Source organism: Medicago sativa, chromosome 4 (genome assembly GCF_051527215.1).
Source record: "Medicago sativa cultivar Bolivia chromosome 4, Bolivia_mono, whole genome shotgun sequence".
Lineage (NCBI taxonomy): Eukaryota > Viridiplantae > Streptophyta > Magnoliopsida > Fabales > Fabaceae > Medicago > Medicago sativa.
The window spans coordinates 27,136,273-27,145,093 of record NC_140752.1 but is presented as its reverse complement, the minus strand read 5'-3'; the positions used below and the strand labels follow the sequence as shown (position 1 = coordinate 27,145,093).

At 36.5% G+C, this 8,821-nt stretch overlaps 3 protein-coding genes across 3 annotated transcripts; 2 read left to right on the top strand and 1 right to left on the bottom strand.

Annotated features, from left to right (window-relative positions):
• Positions 1 to 1,165: 1,165 nt before the first annotated feature.
• LOC146927404 (non-specific lipid-transfer protein 1-like) lies at positions 1,166 to 2,696 on the bottom strand. The gene is made up of 2 exons (XM_085700675.1): positions 2,344 to 2,696; positions 1,166 to 1,391 (listed from the first exon to the last, which is right to left on the bottom strand). Exons 1-2 carry the CDS (start codon positions 2,679 to 2,681, stop codon positions 1,382 to 1,384), a joined length of 348 nt encoding a protein of 115 aa, XP_085556801.1. The 5' UTR covers positions 2,682 to 2,696; the 3' UTR covers positions 1,166 to 1,381.
• A 2,763-nt stretch (positions 2,697 to 5,459) lies between these two features.
• Positions 5,460 to 8,060, top strand: LOC146927402 (uncharacterized). The gene is made up of 3 exons (XM_085708149.1): positions 5,460 to 5,995; positions 6,342 to 7,073; positions 7,209 to 8,060. The coding sequence occupies exons 2-3, from the start codon at positions 6,987 to 6,989 to the stop codon at positions 7,947 to 7,949; spliced, it is 828 nt and encodes a 275-aa protein (XP_085564275.1). The 5' UTR covers positions 5,460 to 5,995; positions 6,342 to 6,986; the 3' UTR covers positions 7,950 to 8,060.
• Positions 5,795 to 6,812, top strand: LOC146927403 (uncharacterized). The gene is made up of 2 exons (XM_085707070.1): positions 5,795 to 5,995; positions 6,342 to 6,812. Exons 1-2 carry the CDS (start codon positions 5,795 to 5,797, stop codon positions 6,810 to 6,812), a joined length of 672 nt encoding a protein of 223 aa, XP_085563196.1.
• Positions 8,061 to 8,821: the final 761 nt, after the last annotated feature.

The following is an 8,821-nucleotide window of genomic DNA, read 5'->3' as shown; positions in this document are numbered from 1 at the left end:
TTTAAGATTGAGAAGATCGGGTCTAAACGGTACTAACAAATGTATTTATATACCATGAATAATGCTTGTGTAAAAGCATACAAAAGAGAATTACGTGGTAAACAATAATAATACTACTGAGTAACCAAATAAATGTAAACACTAATTGGTAATTTGGTCTCCCTTCTCGATTACTTTTCATCCTCTTCGTTGGTCAAAAAGTATAAGAATGACTTAACTTATTTGACATGCAATAATTTGGAAAGCATGAAAATGAGGTTATTTTTTATTTTAAAAATAGGAGGTAGAAGAGCTTGTAGAGGCCATCAAAATTACCTCTTGAATATTAGAAAAACAGGGAGTCTGTGTTGGTTGTATGAATTGTAGTCAAACCCTCTTTTCTTAATTTCTTGAAATGGGTTGTTTGTTTTTAGACGATGAGACACCTTATACTTTTCTGGCTTAAATATGTTATTCGTCCCTGCAAATAGGGGTCGCTTAAAATTTCATCCTTGCAATCGCTAATCCTTTTTTTTTGCCCCTGCAAAGTTTAATCAGTTAAAAATTCGTCCCTTGACCAAGTTAATGACTGCCACGTCATCAAATTAACAAAATGACATGGGAATTAACGAAAATACCCCTGGCTTATTTTTTTTTGTTTTTTTTTCCTTCAAAAAAAAAATTCAGTTTTTTCCCGAAATTTTTTTACGATTTTTTCCCTAAAATTTTTCAGTTTTAATTTTAACAGTTTTTTTACGATTTTTTTTTACTTTTAATTATTTTTTCAGATTTTTTTAATTTAAAAAAGAATTTTCAAAATTTTTTTTGAAGGAAAAAAAAATTAGCCCAGGGGTATTTTCGTCAATTCCCATGCCATTATGGTAATTTTGATGACGTGGCAGTCATTAACTGGGTCAAGGGATGAATTTTTAACTGATTAAACTTTGCAGGGGCAAAAAAAAAGGATTAGCGATTGCAGGGACGAAATTTTAAGCGACCCCTATTTGCAGGGACGAATAACATATTTAAGCCTACTTTTCTTGAACCGTAGGTTAAATACACTTTGTTCTTCTCTCTCGTTATCTAATAAATTTTGGTGTTAAAAAAAATTATTTTCTAATAAATTTTGTTGTTAAAAAAAAAAATCAGCCTAAAAAACAGTCACCGATCTTTTTTTCCTGATAAATAACACAAACAACTGATTTTATTTAAGTTAAACACCACATATATAAAAGTACACATGAGTCTTCATAAAACAAAAGTACATAGTAGAATTGTTTAAAAACTTAGAGACACTAAAATAAAAGAGAAAACTAGCCATCACATTAAGTTAAATAACGCTTATTGTAGTAGCTGATGCCATATATTGTTTCTTGCCGTAGATTCAGCATTCATAACTTTTTCACCTGATACTGCAAAAAATGAAAATAAAAATAAAAATTACCGTTATCTTTGGTCGCATACATATAAGAGAACAAAGTATCCCACCAACAAATTTATCTGACATGCAACATTGTGGAAGATTTGGGAAGCGTGAAATAGGGGTTATTTTATCCTAAAAGATTGTGGGGTGGAAGAGATAGTATCATAGTAGAATGTATCAAAGTAATATTTTGGAGATGGTTTCTTGCTAAGAAACCAAGGGGACCGTGTTTGTTATATGAATGGTACTTAAACCCTCTTCTTTGTTTAAATACTTAAGTTAATGTTTGATTTTTTGCAAGACAAGTACTGCTAATACATTTCCAAGAGTTATAGATAAGTGTTGTTTTAGGTGTTTACACACATATTAAGAAATGCAATGATTAAGAGAAAGAGAATGGTTATTTTACCAAATTATCCTTATTAACCATTGGTTAGTTTTAAAAGTAATACTTTGGAAGTAGTGTGCAAAATATTAATTGGAGGGTACAATTGAAAAGAAAAAGTTATTATTGCATTGGAAACTGAAAACGACACTCATTTTGAAACAATTTTTTTTTGCTAAAGCGACACTCATTTTGAAACGGATGGAGTAATAAATTTGGTTATTAAAAAAAACGAATATAAGAGAATAAAGCGATATATTCATACAATACAAATAAAGAAGTCAACACACCCTCTAAAAAAAAAAATCAAAATTCAATCAATCATAGTATAGGACTAGATCATTATTACCTTAGCTCTCACATGTAATCACAAATGAAAGTAAATATTTGTGTTTTTGGATATTGTTTGGGCTTGGAAGTTAGAAGAATTTTTTGTCTTGATATAAGTTTTTGATAAAACAACAACAATAATAACAATAAAAGAAATCCAAACTTAGCTTGTGTTAAAAAATTCATTAATTATGATTAGATAATAATTAATGTAATTAACACGTACCTAGCACAGTTGAAGGAAGTACTGATCTTGAAGGGAAGGTAAACCCTACATTTTCCCGGGAGTGCAGCAGCATAGCCTTGGTTGATTCTCCTGTAAGCAGCAGCAGCTGACTTCAAGCAGTTGCAAGTGACACGGCGGTCAGCGATGGTCCTAGCAGCGCTGACGATGTTTCTAACACCGTTACAACACTGCGTCGAAACAGCACCACCACTCTGAAGATAAGCTACACATGGTACAAGGTTACTTGAGACTTGTGGACATGTAACTGCTTCACCATGTTGTGCATACAACACAGCCATGCACATCAAAACAACACATGCAAACTTCATGTTACCCATAATTTGTTTGGGAAATGGTTATGCTTTTAGGTGTGAGTTCGAGGTGTTTATATAGTGATTTTGAAGAGTGTTGAGTGGAAAATACTTGTGTGCACCAGGGACCAAACCCCATTGTGTGGTCACAACCAAAGAAATGGGAGAGAAGAGAGAGGAGAGAAGAGAGAGAAAATGGAAAAAATAAAGAAATAAAGAAAAAACTATGTATGTGACCAAACCCAATTGTGTGGTCCTGGTCCACACAAGTCTTTCTCGTGTTGAGTTTGGTGGTGGTTGTGTCTTATTGAATGCTTGACTATATTGAGGGACTTGGGATATGAGCTTTTTATTAGGTATTTAAGTATAGTGTAATGGGGGATATCCCTAGACTATATTGAAGTGACACTTCGAACATGCTCTTTTTAAAGGAAGGAGCGGCACCGAATGAATTTTCTAGTCCAATGTTATGTTATTTCCCCCTATTTTTGGGTCTTACTAACAATAAGGATGATCGTTAAGGATTCGAAAATGAAAATAATTGATAATTTTTATGTGAAAAAAGTAATTTTTTGATGTTTCAATGTGTTGAATACATATATTTTAAAATAAAGTTTAGGGATTTATTAATAAGTGCTCTAAGGATATTGTTTAAGGAACCCACAAAACAAAACTTTTGTCTTAAAAATATAAGTGAAACACATGTAAAAGTCATAATTATACAATTTTCAATGTAAAATTACTACTTTTGAATGCTTAAACAATGCTCTAAGGGCACTTGTTAATATTTCTCTAAAATTTATATTTTAAACTTCTAATCAAGTGTCTTTAGAACACTTGTTACAATTTCATTTTTTTCTAAGTGTCGCATTCTAACTTTTTACATCTATCAAGACAATTGGTAATAAAAATTTTTTTCAAGGAAGGACGTTTGAATTTTTCTATCATGTGTAAATATGAACATATTAAGAAGTTTAAAATAGTAAATTTCATACTTGAATGTATGCATAATTAATATTAAATATATAAGTTTTTAAAAAATAATTCTTAATTTTTTTTTGTTACTTTTAGTTGTTTTAATATGTACAATATTGCACAAGTTAGACAAAACCAAGATGTTTATAACATTTCATTAACGTGTAAATGATTTATACATGTTGGTACATCAATGAAAATATTAAAGCTAGCTAAAAATATGGCTACCTTTATTAGGGCATGAGCGACCTCATTTGTAGAGCTGTCAATTTGACGGGGCTTCAATTTTTGAGCCCACATGTTAAGGGGGGTTAAAAAGCAAAAGATAAAATAGGCCCCATTTCACATAGGCCCCAAATATACTAAGCCCAATAAATATATAAGAATTTTGCTCTCCACCCAGCACATTTTACTCGCACCCTGCAGCCATGCCAAAATTACCCTTGCGCAAGTTAACTTGCGCAGCGTGAGTTAACTCACGCTAGTTTTAAAATTCTTTACACTTTCTTGCCTCTTGCCCATGCGTTCCTGGCCCATTTCTTTTGCTCTTTTTCTGTTGGTGATGTAAATTGTTTTGTCTATAGTAATTATTGAAGGACATAATTTGGTCCCACCCATTAAACATTCAAGCATGCAGAGAAAGGCAATCAAATGGGACAACAACGCATCACATCAATTACAAGCAATTGAAAGGCAAACAACACTGTTATCAACAATTTAATATGGAACAACAACAACTTATTTAGAATTTAATTAAGCAGCAATAAAATAATAACAATTGGGTTTGAATTAAAAAAATAAATTGAGTGCAGCGTAACAAAAAGTGAAAAAGGCAAATCTTGATTGCTACCTGCGTGAGTTAACTCACGCAGCTGCGCAAGTTAACTCACGCAACGTGACTTAAGTCACGCAGTGTTTTACACTTGCGTTACTTAAGTAACGCAACATTAGTTAACTAACACATAGGTTTACATTTGCGCTAGTTAACTTGCGCAAGGGTAATTTTGGCATGGCTGCAGGTGCGAGCAAAATGTGCTGGGTGGAGAGCAAAATTCAATATATAATTGGCCACAAAGGCCCACAAGCCCCATTAAATATAAAAAATTGCTTTTTTGACAAAGAATACTTCCAATTGACACAAGTAAATGACCTTAATGCCCCTGGCGGTAGTTAACTACCGCTGGGAAACACGCCGGTAGTTAACTGCCGCTGAGTCCCAGCGGTTGTTAACTACCGCTGAGTTCTGCATCTTAAGAACGCAGAAACCTCCATTTTCTGGTTACAGTGTTGCATGCTAACTTCTCAATTCAAACCAGAAATCACCCAAATTTCAATTTGCTCAAAAATCAACCAAATTTCGTCAATTAATTCACAAGTAAGTACCTTTCTTCCTATTTACATGTAATGTAGGCTGTTTATGTTGTTAGTTTTCATAATTTTAGCAAAATGTTTAGGGTTTAGGTTAGGTATAAAAATTACAAATTATGATAGAATTAGATGTTGTTTAGGCTTGGTTATGCTGACATTGTTGTTTAGAGTAGGTTTATGTTCAATGTAGTTGAATTTGATGTTGAATTAATACTAATTGTGCTAGTATTTTAAATTGCACTTAAGGTGTTTGATGAAATGCCTAAGTGAAATAATCTTGCTTTTTTTGTATTTTTTTTTTCCAAATATGTTAAATTTAATAATGTATATATGTTATGTTGGATTTTGAATATGTTATGTATATATGTTATGTTGGATTTTGAATATGTTATGTTAAAATGCACTTAAGGTGTTGGATTTTTTGGCAACTTATTTATGTTTTTTAAAATTTGTTTTGTACAGATATGGCTAGGGATACGGATGAGCAGCAGCGGGTTATTAGAGAGGATAGGATGCAGAGAGGTAAAGAGGCGAGTACCGCTAGTGCTCGGAGAGAAAAGAGGGCTGAAGACCCGTATGTCCCTAAGACTCGGAGGCGCAGGGACCCGAAGATGCATGGAGAGGGCTCACAGTCACAGGCACATGTGGATTACTCCTCCCAGGTGGTTGATCCGACACCAGCGCATGATTATGCGGATGAGGGTTTTGTTGGATATGATCGGATGTAGGAGGAGAGCATGTTTTTTCAGCCGCCGCCGTAGGACGAGGCAGAGGATGAGGGGGTGCCACAGGATGTTATGAAGGATTATCTTGAGGCAGAAAATCCTGTTCCTGAGGGTGAGCCTGAGGCGGCGACTCAGCCACGACGTCGTCGTGCTCAGTTGATACCACCGTATCCTGCTGGAGAGCCTCCCTTTCCTGGAGGACCTGAGACCACGTCACTATTGTCCGGCTACGCGAGACACGTGGCAAACCCTCTTTGGGTGAACCATAATAATGTAAGTGTTTAAATTGTTTAAAATTCTTTAAATGTTTTAAAGTGATTATTTAAAATATTATGTAGCGTAAGTGTTTGAATTATTAAATATAATGTAGCGTAAGTGTTTTAGTTATTTAAAATAATGTAGCGTAAGTGTTTTATATATTTAAAATAATGTAGCGTAAGTGTTTGAATTATTAAATATAATGTAGCGTAAGTGTTTTAGTTATTTAAAATAATGTAGCATAAGTGTTTTATTTATTTAAAATAATGTAGCGTAAGTGTTTTATTTATTTAAAATAATGTAGTGTAAGTGTTTTAGTTATTTAAATTAGTGACAATGTCTTATTTAATTTGAATTTCAGATGTGGCAGGATGAAGTGGGTTATAAGAGCATAAACGCAGGGAAAAGGTTGAAAGAGCTTGATAAGCCAGAGGCTGGTTTGAGGTGGTTTTGGGAGCCTGTGGAGGGGTCTGGCCTCCATGGTTTGATACATGTTGGGTATTCGACTGTGACCCATGCCATGTTACGTGCTCTATGCGAGAGGTGGCACACGGAGACCAGTAGTTTTCGTCTACCTGTGGGGGAGATGACGATCACTCTGGACAATGTGCATAATCTCCTGCACATTCCTATTTACGGCCGCATGTTGGAGCACGACGAGGCGATGGATAGGGACCGTTCGATTGATCTGATGACCAGGTTGTTGAGCATGTCAGATGCTGATGCCAGAGCTCAGGTTAGGGATGAATCTGCTAGTCATATCTGTTATCCCGCACTGAAGCGGGTTTATGAACAACACCTGACTGAGGCTAGACGACTTGAGGATCCATAGTCGAGGGAGGAGATGTAGGAGAGAGCCAGGAGGAGGGCGTGCTGTGTGAGGAGTTTCCTTCTATATCTCGTCGGTTGTGCGCTGTTCACTAACAAAACGAACAGACACATCGACTTGATATATCTTGATTGCTTGGCGGACTTGGGGGCGATTGGGAAGTGGTCATGGGGAGGGATGACCTTAGCCTACCTCTACGATTATCTGGATGATTCTGTTATCTTGAATAACAGAACGATGGCTGGCTCTACGACTCTTTTTATGGTAATATTTATCTTAATTTCTTTATGAATTTATTTTATAAATTTTATTATTATGTTAGACTATTTTATAATGTTTTAGATTTATTGAATATTTAACTCGAATAATTATTTTTGTGTATTATTTATTTTGTTGCAGGGATGGATTTTGGAGCATTTTCCAGGTCCTTACCCAAGGAAGCGTAACCCGGAGTGGGACCCGCGGACACCATGTGCTGGGAGATGGCTCCCTAGCAGAGGGCATAAAAGTGTGCACCATTACCGCTCGCGCCTGGATCGCTTGGAGGTGGATGACGTCAGGTTTTCTATCTATGGTGATCACAGAGACGTGCACCCATTTAATATCTTGTGCACTTACTCGGGATGGCTCATGTGCGGGAAGGAGAGGGTGTACCGTCATTTTCCTGAGCGGGTGAAGAGGAAGTTCTCCTTTGTGCAGGACGTTCCTAGACATCCATCAGATGTCCCTCTGGTGCCTACACAGATGCTGACCACTGTGTTGATGGACGCTGCGGCATGGCTAGTACCTGCTTGGGGAGATGGGTGTGAGACACCATGGCAGCATGTTCCTGGCTACATGGCTTGGTATGCCAGAGTCTCTCACCCTTGCATTCTCCCATCTGATGAGGGATCCCCTCCCAGGCCGGCGAACGTGGAGCAGCTCATTGAGGAGGAGCATGCCAGAGAGATGCCTGACACACTGACGATCGTCCGGGATGTGGCGCACATAGCCCGAGATATTGTGGCCAGGCAAGCCGAGATGACCAAAGAGGAGATTGTCCAGGAGGTCATGCGGATAGCTAGTGCTACTGAGCCTGCACTTACTTATCAGATTTCCAGGCGACGCAGGGGGCAGCAGAGGCAGGGTAGGCAGGGCTGATTAGTATTAGGATTCTTTTATGTATTTTTTGACTATGATGATCATGATGTATTATTATGACATGTTCCATACATTTTCCTATTTCTATGACATATACGTACGTTCGTTTTATATTATTTCTTGCACTTTAATTTTACCATGTTCCTGTTAAATATTGGATGAATATGTTTAGGTATTATTAGATGAAAATTTTAGAAGATTTTTCAATTGGTTATTTGATAAAAATCTTAGATGAAAATGAAAATGAAAGTTAAAATTGGTTAGGAAAGACACTGGATGATGGAAATGAGCTTCTGGAAAATGATAAGCACGTAGCGGCAGTTAACAACCGATACCTTCAGCTTCAGCGGTTGTTAACAACCGCTGGGTACCAGCGATTGTTAACTGTCGGCGTATAATGGAGCGGTTGTTAACTGCCGATGGGGGTATTAACGTCATTTACTTGTGTCAATAGGAAGTTTTCATTGTCAGAAAAGCAATTTTCTTAAATATATAGTTTTTTTTCCAGATTTATAATTGACTGCCGTGATCAACAGCTGGAGTAAGTGGCGCTCCAGTCACCAGCGGTGATCCGACGGCGGAGTCCGGCGACTTGCGGCGGCGACACGGGTGGTCGGTGGTGGTCTGGCAGCGGAGTAAGGCGGCGATCTGGGTGGTCGGTGGTCAAGGACGTAGCCAGGAAAAAATATCGAGGGGGGCGAAAAATAACAATAAGCAATAAATACAATAACTAACTTTGATTACTGATAATTGCAGAAAATTTAGTTTAATATAAATAAAATACTATATATCCCACAAAAGAAAATACACATAGAAATAGTCGATTATTTATTTTTTTTTTGAACAAGCTAAAATGATGTAATATTAACAAC

Bases quoted from the DNA above. Each gene is read 5' to 3' on its own strand.
- LOC146927404 (XM_085700675.1), bottom strand. From the start codon at position 2,681: ATGGGTAACATGAAGTTTGCATGTGTTGTTTTGATGTGCATGGCTGTG.
- LOC146927402 (XM_085708149.1), top strand. From the start codon at position 6,987: ATGACCTTAGCCTACCTCTACGATTATCTGGATGATTCTGTTATCTTG. The intron at 7,074-7,208 runs GTAATATTTATC...ATTTTGTTGCAG, and splicing joins GCTCTACGACTCTTTTTATG to GGATGGATTTTGGAGCATTT.
- LOC146927403 (XM_085707070.1), top strand. From the start codon at position 5,795: ATGAAGGATTATCTTGAGGCAGAAAATCCTGTTCCTGAGGGTGAGCCT. The intron at 5,996-6,341 runs GTAAGTGTTTAA...TTTGAATTTCAG, and splicing joins TTTGGGTGAACCATAATAAT to ATGTGGCAGGATGAAGTGGG.